At 40.5% G+C, this 17171-nt stretch overlaps 1 protein-coding gene across 3 annotated transcripts in view; it reads left to right on the forward strand.

The window, feature by feature from the left end:
- The window catches only part of GNA14 (G protein subunit alpha 14), a 183070-nt gene that overhangs the window by 97973 nt on the left and 67926 nt on the right, over positions 1-17171 (forward strand). For all 3 annotated transcript variants that reach the window (XM_025891616.2, XM_073878050.1, XM_073878051.1), the window contains exon 2: positions 1008-1192. In XM_025891616.2, coding sequence (XP_025747401.1) covers positions 1008-1192 — 185 coding nt within the window. The remainder of the gene's footprint in view (positions 1-1007; positions 1193-17171) is intronic.

Genomic DNA, 17171 nt, shown 5'->3' on the forward strand with positions numbered 1-17171 from the left:
ATAGAAACATGGTAATGGGATCTCTTACAGTAAATCCTCTTTTTTTATTGAGATCTATTTGACATGTAACATTGTATTAGTTTTAGGTACAGTAAATTACCACAGGGAATGTTAGAAAATATTTTAATTGCATCATAGAAATCTCTTTCACTTACACTGTAACTGTCATTGTCCTTTCAAGCAATATCTCAGTCTGATAGTAACGTGAAGTCCTGGCATATTGCACTCCTTATGCCTGGACATCTCTACAGATTCCAGGGCAGTAGGAATGGTTTGATACTGTAAACTGTTCCTCGACTGCCACGTGCAGAGGCTGTGAGTTTGGAGGAGCTCCTGAACTACAAATTGGAATGGGAGGAGGAGCAGGAATACAGACAGTTGGCACAACTGGGGATGGTGATTGATTGTGCAAGGATCACTTGTATTTGTGTATCCAAAAAGCAGAAATTGACAGGTGAATCAGACTTTTATCCTACTGCTCAAATGCTCTCTGAGTTCTGAGGCAGCCCCCATCACCATCACTGCTGTATTGGCAGTGATGAAACCCTCAAATGCTCGGGGCTTTCAGACAGTTGGCAATCGTCAGAAGGAACTTAGGACAAGGGGTGTGGGGGAGCAGTTCCCTGGGCCCAAGACAGTGTTAGTTACAAGAGCTGATGGTTAGAATTACTCCAAGGGACAGAGACACTCGTGTACCCCTAATTGTGTGTGTGTGTCTCTGTGTGTGTGTGTGTGTGTGTGTGTGTGTGTGTGTGTGTGTGTGTGAGAGAGAGAGAGAGAGAGAGAGAGAGAGAGAGATCAGGCCTTCTAAAGCACAAGGTACAAGATAGGGATCCCTCTGCCTGGGGTCTAGGATACTACTACTGGCAGGCCCTTTCCAAGTTCAAGTTCACCCAATCAACCTATTCTTCATAATACAGAGCAACACCGCCAGGAGGGCCTTTCTTGTCCAGCGTGCTCCTTTGAAAGACCACTGACTGTGTTTTCCCCTTGTGTTGTCTTACCAGGAACTGGTGAAAGTGGCAAAAGCACCTTTATCAAGCAAATGAGAATCATCCATGGGTCTGGTTACAGCGATGAAGATAGAAAGGGGTTCACGAAGCTGGTTTACCAAAACATATTCACCGCCATGCAAGCCATGATCAGAGCCATGGACACTCTGAGGATACAGTACGCGTGTGAGCAGAATAAGGTAAAGCGCCGCAGGGGCATTGGCCCTAATTGTGGATGCATGCTTTCCTTCTCTAGATAGCATATGGCTTTGGACAGAGGTTGACAGAGTGCTTTGGTCAGAAGCCAAAGAAGCTCTGGAGCTCCAACTCCAGAAGAGTGTGATGAACTTTTGCTCCCGAGGGTATTGTGGTGGTCCCCAGTGATTCAGAAATGCAGGCATTTAGATTGATTTTTTCGGGTGCTGAGACAAGGAAGACACATACATTTACTCGTACCGCTAAGATGCCCCGTTAATTTCTCCACTGGCGCAGTAGAGATCTTGGGCTTTTCCAGAATGCCCAGTCTTAGGAAATAGTGTCATGAATGCCCTGCAGACCACTCAGAGCTATCAGTGGGTTTTCTTTCTTTATTTTTGGAGCTAAGTGATGGTTTAGGAGCGTGATGCTTGTGTCCCAACTAGCATTAGGCCCTCATAAAGTACTAGTATCAAGCTGGTATTTGTTTTGGTATCACCACTGGTTATTTAAAATACAATTATGTTTCAGGGGCACCTGGGTGGCTCAGTCGGTTGAGGGCCTGCCTTTGGCTCAAGTCATGATCCTGGGGTCCTGGGATCGAGTCCCGCATTGGGCTCCCTGCTCGGCGGGGAGTATGCTTCTCCCTCTCCCTCTGCCCCACCCCCCCACCTTGTGCTTTCTCTCTCTTGCTTGCTCTCACTCAAGTAAATAAATAAAATCTTTAAAAAAATACAATTATGTTTCAAAACATAGGAAAATAATGAAACAGGAATGGGGGAGGAGGAGGCAAATACGATTGTATATGGTATACTGGAAGGCAAATCCACTGGAAACTTCTCTGAGTTCATTAAGAATCTAGATTAGAAATAGTTTATTTAAAATAATTGATACCAAGATACAACATGACATCATGATAAAGAGGAAAACTCTGTCTCAGATGAATCTCTTGTGGGTCTACTAAAAAGAATTTAGCTACTAAAGTGCCAGCATTGCGTGGGCTTTAGTGTGGCCCCCAAGGACAACTTTATCATGAACTTGTAGCAACTGTATTCATGTATATTTTATATATGGTCTGCAAAGAGTTTCAAAGCAGTCAATCTAAGTTTTTTATTATTCAGTGACTGAATTACATAGGAACATAGGATGCACCCAGTTTTTGACTTACCTTTATATTGTGTTTGCAACCTCATGTCTTTACCACCATTTTCTTACACTTTTGAAGAAATGGAGGAATGTATCTTGTTTCAACCTTCAAAAATGTTGTGCTGAAAAATGTGTGTATGTGGGGTTTGCTTGGAGAATTAGCCTTTAGTATATCTGGTGCCAAGCAATGTAAGAGGTGCATACTGAGCCATTGGGAGATTCTAGAAGTGACTGTGATGGTTCCGTGATACATTGTTTGGATACATGTATTGTATCTGATTGAAAGTGTACAATTCTGGAGCACCTGGGTGGCTCACTTGGTTGAGCGGCCCACTCTTGGTTTCTGCTCAGGTCATGATCTCAGGGTCTTGAGATGGATCCCTGTGTTGGGCTCAGTGCTCAGCGGGGAATCTGCTTGAGATTCTCTCCTTTTCCTTTACTTCTGCCCCTCCCCCTGCTCATGCTCTCTCTCTGGCGCTCAGATAAATCTTTTTTTTTTTTTTTAAGATTTTTATTTATTTGTTTGTTTGTTTTATTTATCAGGCAGAGAGAGAGCACAAGCAGGGAGAGTGGCGGGCAGGGCAGACAAAAGGAGAAGCAAGCTCCCCACTGAGCAGGGAACCCGATTCCGGACTCAATCCCAGGACCCTGGGATCATGACCTGAGCTGAAGGCAGACGCTTAACCGACTGAGCCACCCAGGTGTCCCAACTCTCAGATAAATCTTTAAAAAAGTGTATAATTCTTTTTTAATCACTTATGCAGTTGACCCTTGAACAACATGGGTTTGAACTGTGTAGGTCCACTTACATGCAGATTTTTTTCAATAAATACAGTACTGTAACTGTATTTTCCTTATGATTTTCTTAACATTTTCTTTAGCTTCTTGGTTGTAAGACTACAGTATATAATAGATGTTCAAAATACGGGTTAATCGACTGTTTATGTTATTGGTAAGGCTTCTGGTCAACAGCAGGCCATGTAGTTAAGTTTTTGGGGAGTCAAAAGTTGTATGCAGATTTTTGACTGTGCGGGGGTAGGTGCCCCGCCTCTTGCATTGTTCAAGGGTCCACTGTCCAAAGTATTTTAAAAATTAGGCCATCTGTGGAAATTTGAGATTATTTCAGAAAAGAGGTATGTCAGGAACATTCTTACAGAGATTTTAGTTAATCTATTTTCCTGTGTTGTAAAATGCATTTTGTTTCCCATACATGGAGGGGTGATGGGAGAAAGCCTGTTATTTAGGGGATGGGCTTGTAAACAGATCCACTGGGAAGAAAAAGCTTAAATGTAAGTCAGTTCTGCTTACCTTGGCAACATGTGTTTGTAAAACCCAATTAGATCGAATCATCAGGGACTCTGGGTTTCTGTTTCATTTTGTTTTCCACCAAGGTCTTCTAGAGGTACTCCGAGTTTATGTTTTAAACAAAAACTTCTTTATGGGGTTTGGCACTCCACGACTTCCTCCTTTTCTCTTGGTCTTGATTCTTCTTCAAAGGCCTCTCCTCTTGACCACGAATCTGCATTAGTTTCCTAGGGTTGCTGTAATAAAGTACCTTAAACAGGGTGGCTTAAAATGGAAACACATTCTTTCCTGGTTCTAGAGGCTGGAAGCCTGAAGTCAAGGTCGATTGGTTCCACCTGGAGGCTCTGAGGAAGCCTATGTTTCATGCTTCTCTCCTAGCTTCTGGTGGTGCTAGATATCCTTGGAAACCTTTGGCCTGTAAACATGTCACTCCAGGCCCTGCCTATTGTCACATAGAGTTCTCTCCTGTGTGACTCTGTCCTCATGGCATTCCCCTCTTTGTGTCCAAATTTCCCTCTTCTCATAAGGAGACCAGTCACTGGATTAGAGCCCACCCTCATCCCAAGGATGATCTCATCAGAACTTGATTATACCTACACAGACCGTATTTATAAATAAAGTTACTTTCTGAGGTATGGGGCTGACATGAATTTTAGGGGGACATTATTCAACCCAGTACAGTCTGCCCTTTGCCCCCCTCCCATTCATGTTAATTCCACATGCAAAATATATTTGTCCCATTCCAGCATGAACTCTTAAGTCTCAAATCTAACTGAAATCTCAACTCAGAAGTTTCCAAATCTCATCATTTAAATCATCTAAATCAGGTGAGATTCTGGATATGGTCTCTGCTGGGGTCAGATTCCTCTCCTGTCTCCTCCTCATTTGCTGTATCTGGCTCCCTTCTCAATGCCTTTTCTCTTTCTAGTCCAAGTACCTACATTTATGCTTTGTAAACTTCCTCTTATTCCTCAAAAAAATGCCTGGGATGAACCACGGGGTTAGAGAGAGGCACAAGATTGAGTAGAAAGAACACTGGATTGGCTCCCAAAAATCTGGGCTCTGTTCATGGCTCCCCTGTGGGTCTTGGACAAGAGTCAGCAATTTTTTTCTGTAAAGGGCCAGAGGATAAATATTTCTGGTTTTCAGGGCCATATAGTCTCTTTTCTGCTCTGCTGTCATAGTGCAAAATCACCCATAGGAGAGGTGCCAACGAGTGAGTGGGCTCACTTGGAAACTCTATTTGCAAAATGTAAATGCTATTCTTATGAGCCACACAAAAACAGGCCGCGAGTGGATTTTATCTGTAGGCTGTGGCTGCGCACCCTAGTCCTCGGGGAAGCCACATAACCTCCCTGGTCTTACATTGTCCCAAATGTTAAATGCAGACAACACATGCTCTATCTACTTCCTAAGCCAACACGAGCAAAAGGAAGTGCTCTGCAAATGAAATGGCACCCCAGAAATACAAGGTTATTACTGGGGCAAGTTCAAAAACCAAAAATGGACTTATTGTTTCCAATATTACTTGCTTAGGTCTTTGTTGTCCATTCCTTCTCTGTTGTTTGCTGAATAATTTTGTCTGTGAAAAATGAATTTTTCCTTTCCCGATTCCAAAGGTGTAACTGTAACAAAGTACCATGCTCAGATCATAAGATAATAAAATGATTAGTGTTCATGTATTAAATCATGAGTTTAGGAAGCATGGTACATGTGTTCTTTACCAAGTATTGCATCACTTGAAACACACGATTAGTTAGGAGGGAGAGGAATGGAACCTTAAGTAGCTTTTTTTCTTACAGTCCGGGCAATCCTTTTCCTTGCTTATTACTGACTATTTAATTCCATTATCTTGTTTTTTCAGAGGTGGGAACACTTTCTTTAAAGTATGCAGAAAAGAATTAAGTGATTAGGGAATATTTATTTATTTAAAGGCTCCACGCCCAATGTGGGCTTGAACTTAGGACCCTGAGATCAAGAATTGGACGCTTTATGGACTGAGCCACCCAGGTGCCCCTAGAGGGTCTTATTTTAAATGTTAGCCATTTTATTGCTCAGCTAGGTTGTTAAAAATCTCTGCCTATTACTTGATAGGCTGCTTATGAAAAGAATTCTATCAAATTCAGTTCAGCGTTTGGTTTTTAACCAACATGTTCTTTTTTTTTTTTTCCCCAATTAAGATATATAGCCTGGAAGATGATTTTCTTATACCTTGCCTGTTTGTTTTTTTTTTTTTTTTAGGAAATGATTCATATGTGTTTGCTCACTGTGTTGATAAGCCTTAATTTTCATGAATGTCTCTCAAGAGTGTCATATGAGCACATAATAGAATTTATGACTTTTTGAATAAATATCACAAAAGCAATTGCTCAGTGGCAGGGCTTCTAAATTGGAGTCAGTTTATAACTCATGTTTACTAGTAATGATTTCACTGAAGCCTGAGAGCTTCATATTTTTTGCTGTTTGTAGTGTGTCCAGCTTGGGAATTCTCATTCTAGGCTTGTCCTATAGTAAAGGAAATACTTTTTGTCCTTCTAAAGGTTCTGCAGAATCTGTGTGAATGATGGAGACTGAGCATTTCCCAAGGGCAAAGGACAGCTCTGCCTGACTTCTCAAAAGCCTTTTCGTTCTGTAGTCAATGATCCCTGGAAAAAGGAGTAAGATCTATAGGCTCTTAGGCGGCTGACTCCAGCTTCTTCCCTGCCTTCCTATTTATGAGAGCTCTTCCCTACACTGGGGTCACCTCCTATTTGCATGTAATTATGCACAACTAATTGCAAGGGCTCATCACAAAAATGACATTTTTAAAAAGGAGAGTTAATCATTAAGCAATAAGAGGACGATTTTGCCTGCCATTCCACGCCAAGTACCTAATTTATGAATCAGTGTTTCTAAATGTGTGAGGTCTGAAATTCCCTTCAAAAAGCTTCTTAGTCTTCCATTGGTTGCTTTTGCTGAATTCCAAGGCACAGTTGAGAGGATGGGCTTGGGCCATTCTGCCAACCACAGCTGAATTGTAGGGTTGGGGGTTGGGGGGTGTGGAATTGATTTACAGGACCTCTGCTGGTTCTGATGGAAGTTCTGCAGGTAACAGGTATGCCTTTGTCACCAGTTCAGTGTCTTGAGTTTTGGCTCCCACATCGCCGTCTCCTGACTGCTAGGTTTATCAGGCCAAAGGACATTAGAAATAGTCCTTCTCAGTCTTGGCTGCACTTTGGAATCACCTGGGGAGATTTGCTGCTGCCATCCAGGTACCACCTGCAGAGAGTCAAAGCTAGGTATTCTTGGAATGTGGCCTGAGCTTTTATATTTTTTTTTATTTAATTTTATTATGTTAGTCACCATACAATACATCATTTGTTTTTGATGAGCTTTTAGATCGACTTCTAGAAGCTTCTCCAGTGCTTCTGATTAGGCACCCACGGTTGAGAACCAACTTAACATTATTTGGAGGTGTTCAAGCTGGGTTCTGCTTTCCTTTCAACTTTTCCATAATGGGGAGGGGGACTTCCGGTAATGTTTTCCATGGAATGACCTGCTTAATCTCCACCAGAGGGTGAATTGAATGGCTGGCATTGGGGATGTTTGTTTTGTCCAGCTGAGTCGGCTGCCTTGATGAGTTTTGTGATGGTAGCATCTCCAGGTGACCTATATGATTTCAGGGCAGACTCTGTTTCCTTTGAGTTTTACAGGGGCCCAGCACAGCCAGCCTCAGGCCAAGAGCTTCCAGAGATTGGGTCGGGGGTCAGGGAAGAAAAGGGGCTATATCTTAATCTCTGGAGGTCATGGCACTGGTTCTTTCTCATCCTCCTTTTCCTACTATTGTTTACACAGAAATGGTGATTTCTTTTTTGGTCAGTAAAGAATCAGGGATGCAGGTCAGGTTGATAATCTGCTCAAGGTATAGATGATGTTTGTAGTAAAAATACCTTACATGTTGTAAGTGGAGATTCTACACTAGGAAATGAAGTAGTTAAATATTTTTACTCATCTTTAATAGATACTTTTATTTATTGAGATGGTAATTCTCTAGGTATACAACCTAAACATCAGATATCCAACTTCACATTAAAGAAGTCTAGTATTTATGGGGCAGGATCAGGGACATTACTTTTTTTTAATGCCAAAAGGAGGTTTGATAATGCTTCATATCTGTGTGTATAGAACAACTCTACCTTCATCCTCAGAAAGGGAGGGCCTGAAGTTCCAGATCGGTCTATTAAAGACTCCTGTGAGGAAATCAGGCACAGTTAAGTGAAAATGGTCAACTTCTGCCACTTTTTTATAGACGAGTTTCTCAGAGCTTGAAGTATTTTAAGACCCTCTTATTTTCTAATTTTTAAAACATGTTTAAATATATTTTTCAGTCCCACTTCCTCATCTAGTTTGAAAAGTCAGCTTCTGCATGAGCTTCTGGGAACAGGGAGGCCAATGTTCAGACTTTGGCTGTAGCCCAGGGTTGCTGGTTCTCTGGCAAATGTTAAATTCAGTCTCTTTCTTTCTGTGTCCCATTGGATATTAAAAATCGCATGGTACATTTTTCTCCTTACTAAGAACTTGGAGTTCTAGCTAGTGTCATAACAACAACAAGAAATTCTCCACCAAAATCCTGGGCTGGAGTTTTTCCATTTGTGCCAATAGTTCTCTGATTAATCAGTGTTGACTTTACTGTGAAAATTGCTGTAATCAGAGCTTGAAATGCAAGCGTTTGGAAAACAGGAAAGAATAAGATGGAGAAAGAACTGGGTTTCTCTTTTATCACGATCACAGGTAAAACTAACCCCACTATCCCTTTAGCCTGGCTTGGAAGTTGAGGAAGGTTTGGGGCCAATGAGGAATAATGAGATTGATTTGGCCATTGAGATACTCATTTCTTCCCTTACCTCAAGGCTAAGTATGAACTTAGCACATCCAAAGAAATGCTTTAAAAAAAACCTGGTGAAAAGGGGAAATCTCACAAAGTTACAAACAATCCAGAAACCAATATGACCATCAGTCTCTTTGAACCTCTATTCATCCACCCAACATGTGTGAAATATTTGCCTTGAGTCTTTTGAATTGCATCCAACTTTGTTGTTACCCTAAAATATAAAGGTGGACATGTGATGTTCAAACACCACTATGATTCAAACTCTCATAAAAGCTAGAATGATCCTCAGGGTTAGATCCTCCTTGTTAGAAATAAAGTCCTTCACAACTGTTCCTCTTGGCAGAGCTGCATCCTCATTTTCTGATGGTAGAGAGGTGACAGGTGTGATGACCCTGAACTCTTCTCAGACCTGCCTTCTCTGAACAGCCAGTTACTTCACTGATGAAGGAATGCCATATACATGTGACAGAACATCCCTGGGTTTTTATTGGAATCCTGCCAATGGAGTCACGTGTTCTGTTTGTGTTTTTTTATACTTTCTTTTCTTTCCTTTTTTTTTTTTTTTTTTTTTAGATTTTATTTATTTATTTGACAGAGAGACACAGCGAGAGAGGGAACACAAGCAGGGGGAGTGGGAGAGGGAGAAGCAGGCTTTCCACTGAGCAGGGAGCCCAATGCAGGGCTCGATCCCAGGACCCTGGGACCATGACCTGAGCCGAAGGCAGGTGCTTAATGACTGAGCCACCCAGGCGCCCCAGAAATAAATTGTTAAAAGGTTGTGTGTGTTTGCATGAGTGCATGCAAGTGCATAGGTATGTTTACAAACAAACATACCTTTAGAGTAAAACCCATGTTTGTTAGAAGCCAGAACAGTTGGCTTTTTTCTTTTTTTTTCCATTGACACTTCCTTTTGGATATTTCCAGGGAGCTTTGAGACATTGCATGTCATGTACTTCATCTTGATTTCTAACACCTAAAACTTTGTTGGGTTTAGTTAAAAACGATCTAAAGTATTCTACAGTAGCTTCACGTCATTACTGTTACTTTGTATTTTGCCTAAACCAAATCTTAAAATATTTTAGCACTTTCTATCTATAATTAGAGGTAAAGATATGGGTGTGGTTTTTATTGTTATGTTAATCACCATACATTACATCATTAGTTTTTGATGTAGTGTTCCATGATTCATTGTTTGTGCATAACACCCAGTGCTCCACGCAGAACTTGCCCTAATACCCATCACCAGGCTAACCCATCCCCCCAGCCCCCTCCCCTCTAGAACCCTCAGTTTGTTTTTCAGAGTCCGTCATCTCTCATGGTTCGTCTCCCCCTCCGATTTACTCCCCTTCATTCTTCCCCTCCTATCTTCTTCTTCTTTTTTTTCCTCTTAACATATATTGCATTATTTGTTTCAGAAGTACAGATCTGTGATTCAACAGTCTTGCACAATTCACAGCGCTCACCATAGCACATAACCCTCCCCAATGTCTATCACCCAGCCACCCCATCCCTCCCACACCCCCACCACTCCAGCAACCCTCAGTTTGTTTCCTGAGATTAAGAATTCCTCATATCAGTGAGGTCATATAACTGTCTTTCTCTGATTGACTTATTTCACTCAGCATAATACCCTCCAGTTAAGATATGGGTGTGTTTAACTTGGCCATTTTCAGGATCTGGTTAGGAAATTGCTTTTGTATGTGGGTGTATAATTTACTAAAGGTAGAAAAATGACTTTTTTTAAAACCTAGAAAAACCAACTTCTAATTTTTTAACCACTTAAATAATTGAAGGGTAGTTAGTTGCAAAAATGTTGAGGATGATTGGAATGATGCTGATTGTATTTTGGGTGCCTCTGAGTTCCCTCTCTTTTTTTCCTACTGAGAGCAAGGGAGCCAGTTGGATAATGAATGGCATGTGTGGGAGACCACTGTGGTTGATCAGTGACCATCCCGTCTCTCCAGGGCCCTGAACTCCTGCCCCCCTCCCATTGTACCTGTGCTTTGTGTTGACATGGATTGTCTTCCTGTTGAGTTGTGTGGAGCCTTCACTTTAGGGTTTATCGTCCTCATGATCATCATGATTTTAATCAGTTGATGTGTAGAGCCCTGACAATGTTAATAATTACCCCAAAGAGGAAAGTCTTTCTTTCCAAGGTCACATTAGCTCCTGGTATACCGGAATGAGACAATAGCTGACATAAAATTGAATTCCTGCTCTGCCTGTCATTTACATCCTTAATAGCCTTGGGCAGATCACCAAAGCTCTCAGTGTTTTTATTTCTTTTCTCAGCTGAGGGCAATATTGGCTTCTGGAGATAATAGGAAATGCAAATATATGGGTAACCAATCTTCAAAAGCAAAAAAAAAAAAAAAATATTCTGCAATGTCTTGAACATGTTACTTTTTTCCTCAAAATTAAAAAAGAAGTTATTACTTTATTAACTTCTTAGTCAATAAGACTCTGCATTGAAGTATGATTATTTTTATTGAGGTATAGTTAACATACAGTGTTAGTTTCAGGTTTACAATGTAATGTTTCAACGGTTCTATACATTGCTCAGTGCTCCTCAAGGTAAGTGTACTCTTAACTCTGAATCCCCTTGATCTATTTCACCGCCCCCCACCGCCATCTTCCTCCCTCTGGCAACCACCAATTCTCTGTGTCTGAGTCTGGAGTCTGTTTTCCTGTCTTTTTTTCTTTGTTCCTTAAATTCCACATAAGAGAAAAATCATAAGATATTTGTCTTTTGCTGAATGACTTATTTCATTTAGCATTATGCCCTCTAGGTCCATCCATGTTGTTGCAAATGGCAAGATCTCATGCTTTTTAATATTCCATGACGTACGTGTGTGTGTGTGTGTGTGTGTGTGTGTGTGTGTGTACATACAGGTACCACATCTTATTTATATATTTACCTATCAGTGGACACTTGAGTTGCTTCCATATCTTGGCTATTGTAAATAATGTTGCAATAAACATAGGGATGCTTGTATCTTTTCCAATTAGTGTTTTGTTTTCTTTGGGCAAATACCCAGTAGCGGAAGTACTGGATCATATGGTAATTCTATTTTTAATTTTTTGAGGAACCTCCATACTGTTTCCCACAGTGGTTGCACCAATCTGCTTTCCTCTCATCAATGCATATGGGTTCCTTTCTCTCCACATCCTCAGCAAAATTTATTTTTTTTAATTTTCGCCATTCTGACATGTGAGGTTATATCATGGTTTTGATTTGCCTTTCCCTGATGATTAGTGATGTTGAGCATCTTTTCCTGTGTCTGTTGGCCATCTATATGTATTCTTTAGAAAAATGTCTATTCAGGTCCTCTGCCCATTTTTAATAGAATTATTTGGGGGGTTCTTTGGTGTTGATTTGTATAAGTTGTTTATATTTGGATATTAACCCCTTACCAGATACATCATTTGAGGATATCTTCTCCCAGTCAGTAGGTTGCTTTTTTGTTGATGTTCCCTTTGCTGTGCAAAAGCTTTTTATTTTGATAAAGTTCCAGTAGTTTTTTATATTCATGCATTCATTCATTTATTCCTGCCGTTCAATTTTGCATTTGTTTGCCTTGCCAAAGGAGAGAGATCTAGAAAAATGTGATGGTTGATGTCAAAGAGATGACTGCCTATATTTTTTTCTAGGATTTTTATGGTTTCAGATCTCACATTTAGGTCTTTAATCCATTTTGAGTTTATTTTTGTGTATTGTATTAGAAAGCGGCCGAATTTCTGTTTGTTTTTTTTTTTTTCCACATTAAGAGTTCAGTTTTCCCAGCACCATGTATTGAAAAGATGGTCTTTTCCCCATTGTACATCTTTGGATCCTTTATCATAAATAAATTAACCATATAAGCATGAGTTTATTTCTGGGGTCTCTATTCTCTTCACCTGATCTATGTGTCTCCTTTGGTGTTAGTACCATACTGTTTTGATTACTGTGGCTTTATAGTATATCTTGAAATCTAGGATTGTGACACCTCTGGCTTTGTTCTTTTTCAACATTGCTTTGGCTCTTTGGGGTCTTTTGTGGTTCCATACAAATTGTAGGATTATTTATTCCAGTTCTGTGGAAAATGTTGTTGGTATTTTGATAGGGATTACATTAAATCTGTAGATTGCTTTGGTTAGTATGGACATTTCAGCAGTACTGGTTCTTCCAATCCATGAGCATGGGATGTCTTTCCATTTGTTTATTTCATCTTCAATTTCTTTCATCAGTGTTTTATAATGTTCAGAGTACAGGTCTTTCACCTCCTTGGTTAAGTTTATTCTTAGGTATTTTTTCTTTCCAGTGCAATTGTAAATGGGATTGTTTTCTTAATTTCTCTTTCTGCTACTTCATTATTAGTGTTTAGAAGTGCAACCGATTTCTGTATATTAATTTTGTGTCCTGAAACTATCCTGAATTCATTTATCAGTGCTAGTAGCTTTTTGGTAGAGTCTATAGGGTTTTCTATATATAGTATCATGTCATCTGCAAATACTTCTTTCTTACCGATTCAGATGTATTTTATTTCTTGTCTGATTGCTATGGCTAGGACTTTCAGTACTATGTTGAATAAAAGTGGTAAGAGTTGACATTCTTGCCCTGTTCCTAATTTTAGGGGAAAAGCTCTCAGTTTTTTATCATTGAGTATGATACGAGCTGTAGCTGTGGGCTTTTCATATATGGCCTTTATTATGTTGAGGTATGGTCCCTCGAGCCCTAGTTTATTGAGAGTTTTATCAGGAATGGATGTTGTACTTTGTCAAATGCTTAATCTGTATCTATTGAGATGATCATATGGTTTTTATCCTTTTTCCTTAATGTGATGTATCATGTTGATAGATTTGTGAATATTGAATCATCCTTGCATCCCTGGAATAAATCCCTCTTGATCGTGGTGGTGATTTATTATTATTATTATTTAAATTTACTTATTTTATAGAGAGAGTGCACAAGAATTGGGGGAGGGGCAGAGGGAAAGAATCTCAAGCAGACTCCCCACTGAGAGCAGAGCCTGACACAGGGTCCAATCTCAAGACCACAAGATCATGACCTGAGCCCAAATCAGGAGTCAAGACGCTCAACCAACTGACCCACCCAGGTGCCCCATGGAGATGATTTTTTTAAAATGTATCATTGGATTTGGTTTGCTAGTGTTCTGTTGAGGACTTTTAGATCTGTGTTCATCAGAGACATTGATCTGTAGTTTTCTTTTGTTGTAGTATCTTTATCTGTTATTGGTATCAGTGTAATGTTGGCCTCGTTGAATGAATTTGTAAGCTTTCCTTCCTCTTCTGTTTTGTGGAATTGTTTGAGAAGAATAGGTATTAACTTTTCTTTAAATGTTTGATAGAATTTACTTGTGGTCCTGGTCCTGGACTTCTGGTTTTGGGGAGTTTTTTAATGTCTGATTCAATTTTATTGCTAGTAACCGCTATGTTTAAATTTTCTGTTTTTTCCTGATTCAGTTTTGGAAGGTTAGCTGTTTTTAGAAATTTATCCATTTCTTCTAGACTGTCCAATTTGTTGGCATTTAACAAAACTTTCACAATATTCTCGTAGAATCCTTTGTATTTCTGTGGTGTTGGTTATTATTTCTCCTCCTTCATTTGTGTTTCTATTTGCATCCTCACTGAAGCACGATGTTTATATATCTACATAGGCTGTTTTATTTCATATAATCCAGGAGTTTTTTTTTTTCAGATACAATAAAAATACCGGAAAGATACATAGACCAGACTTAATGTGAGGAAATCCATGTTCCAGAATGTGTGTGATTTGCAGATAGGTTCTCACTGCCTTTCTGAGGATAATACCAATTTTTAGGTCTTTAATTTCCATTTTTGAAATAATGAAATGAATGAATGAATGACCCTCCTTCCTGTATGTGCTGGCATCCACATGTCCTGCTCTTCACCCAAATCACCATGAGAACAAGCATCTGTGGACAAGAACACCCCTCATAGAAATTGTTGGTCAGAAAAGTGGAGGGCGCCTGGGTGGCTCAGTTGGTTGAGCGACTGCCTTCAGCTCGGGTCATGATCCCAGCATCCCGAGATCAAGTCCCGCATCGGGCTCCCTGCTCAGCGGGGAGTCTGCTTCTCCCTCTGACCCTCTTGTGTTCTCTCTCCCAAATAAATAAAATAAAATCTTAAAAAAAAAAAAGTGGAAGGATAAGGCAGAATTCATGTAATGTCTCTCAAGTTCCTTGATTCTTTTAAAAAAAACTTTTTTAATGACAAACTTAAAGGATTGGAGAATCTTTCCTAACAAATGATGCTATTTCTGGTGATTTCTTGACTTCCTCACTCAAAAAGAAAGGTTTGCTTTTTCCTTCTTTCCTTTTTCCTGCCTGCCTGCCTGCCTGCCTGCCAGAAATGACCCTCGTCACTGTTGTCCTCCCTTAATTTAGTTATGAAAAACTGGACGATAATTTGGTTTCCTTGCTTCTGAGTGGGTGGTATTTCTGCCAGTAGACACTAACGTGAATGGCTGGTAATGCCTAATAGCCATTTTCACCTAGGAAACTTAAAAGTAAAGACCCAGCCCATAGCAGTAGTAGGCACTTCATACATATTCGTTTGGCACAAGCTAAAAGAACTCTGTAAATGAAAGTCGGGCCAAAGAGAAGGTAAAATGGACAACTCATTTAGAATCTTAGGGTTTTAAGGTTTTAAAAGTCTGTTTCCCTTGAAGTAGGTCTCCTGAGTGAAGGTCTCCCAGTGGCCCTTAAGTCCTCAGTGGCTCCATCATGTTCCCCGGGCATGTGCCACATGCCTTGATGAGTGCTTATCTCTCTCCCCAAGCTGTGAGGCTGTTCCATGGCTGTCTGTCCCAGCTCACTCTGAGTGCCTCAAAGGCAGTGATGTATTCATGCTTGTTTCCTCCAGCTCTCAAAGATGGTGACAGAACAAAACAAAAACCTGATTTTTAAAATTCTAGGGAGAAGGCATCAGAAATTTCAAGTTGTTACATCATAGATTTAACGTTAAAAAGAAACCAACCCAGTAATACAGACCAGAATTTTTTTTTTGAACAAGCATTATGGCTCTTGGTAGCAACAGCGTCTCTGCTACTCTGGTACTTGTTCATTCAGCCCCAACCACAGTGACCGCCTCTCTTTTGGCCTGGTATTGACAACAATCCTTCAAGTCCTGGACTTTACATACACTCTTCTCTCTGATCTTCACTTCTCTCCTTTCCTAGCCAAGTCTTTTTTTGTCCTACTCCAGAATGGAAGCTCCATGAAAACCCAGGACCATGTCTGTTTATGTGCATCTTGGTAGCTCCAGTGTGTGACAGGGATGCTGGCCAGTTTGCCAGAACCCTTTCTGCTGACTGCTATAGCAGGGTTTTTTGTTGTTGTTGTTTTATAAGCCCATGCAGGTGATCTTAGGGGCCCATTCTAGCCTGTGCTGAACTTGGCTCTGACACTTTACAGCCTCATCTGTCCTCCCTAATGGACTGTAATCTCTTACATATCCCATGCCTCTTTTTGCTCATTTTCTCCATCTGTTGGAACATCCTGCCACCAATTTCCTCTGCACTCATAAATAGGTAACTTTATTTATTCAACTTGAATAAGCCATCCAATACTGTAGTAAACTTTGACAACCTCCCTCTTCCGTGCTCCCTTGGGTTAGGCATTATTTCCAGTGTCCCTATAATACCTTACATTTACCATATTACATTATGATTCTTTAATTATGCATCTCTTCTACTTCAGAGTAGGGGTTCTTTGAGATTGGAATCATGTACTATTGATCTCTGCATCCCTTTGGGCTCAATAATTGTGAAGTGACATTAAAACCTTCTGTGAAGACAATATCATAAATGTAACCCGGTGTTAGAGCTTTGTCCATGGGGTGATATCCACGGTTTCCGAGAGGATGACTGAACTTTCCTTTCCTCTGATTCTTTTTTGCTTCCTTGCTTTCGGGCTTGTGATACTGGGCAAAAAGGAGCACATAGTCAACATAGCCATGTTTTTCTTCTTGCAAAGAGATATTTGGCCTTTGGAAATATTGCTTCTGAATGGCAGGATAATTAAGCCTTGCGTAGTCTTCAGCATTCCAGTATAAGAAGTTTGGGATTGACCAGTGCAGCTCTTGAAATGCATTTGGTGAACTGCAGATGTACTCTGCCTGTCAAAGTTAGGTCACTGGCAATGACTCTTTTTAAGCTGAATCACCAGGCAGCTGTTTGGGAATCAAATAGGGCCAAAAAATGGTGCTGTGGGGAAGAGTGGCTTGTTTATGAGATAAAAGAGAGACTCAGTAAATCATATCCTCTTCACCAACCAAGTTCTGAGGTAATTGAGAAATACAACAAGTAAGGCATATGGTAACCAAAATAATCATGTGTTGTTGCCAAAGCTGAAAGTAGAGAATGTGGCTCATTACAGAGTCATGTGAGCTTTCTAATACTGAGACAGAATGTGGTAGACTCCCCATAACGTAATCATTAGCTCTGGAAGACCCCAGATTTCGCCCCCAAGGTCCCCCGGTCTCTAACAGCACAGAAGAAAGGGCAAAGGTCAGGAGTAAGACCCAACCCACATACCTCCACGTGGTGTGTCACCGTCCTGTCACACTTAACACAGGCCCCCTCGTCTCCTGCTTAGTGAGTTCCTAAGGGTGGGGACTCTATATGCTGGTTGCTAAAGTGA

Source organism: Callorhinus ursinus, unplaced genomic scaffold (assembly GCF_003265705.2).
Source record: "Callorhinus ursinus isolate GAN/ISIS: 27379988/994484 unplaced genomic scaffold, GSC_fseal_2.0 scaffold28, whole genome shotgun sequence".
NCBI classification, from domain to species: Eukaryota; Metazoa; Chordata; class Mammalia; order Carnivora; family Otariidae; genus Callorhinus; species Callorhinus ursinus.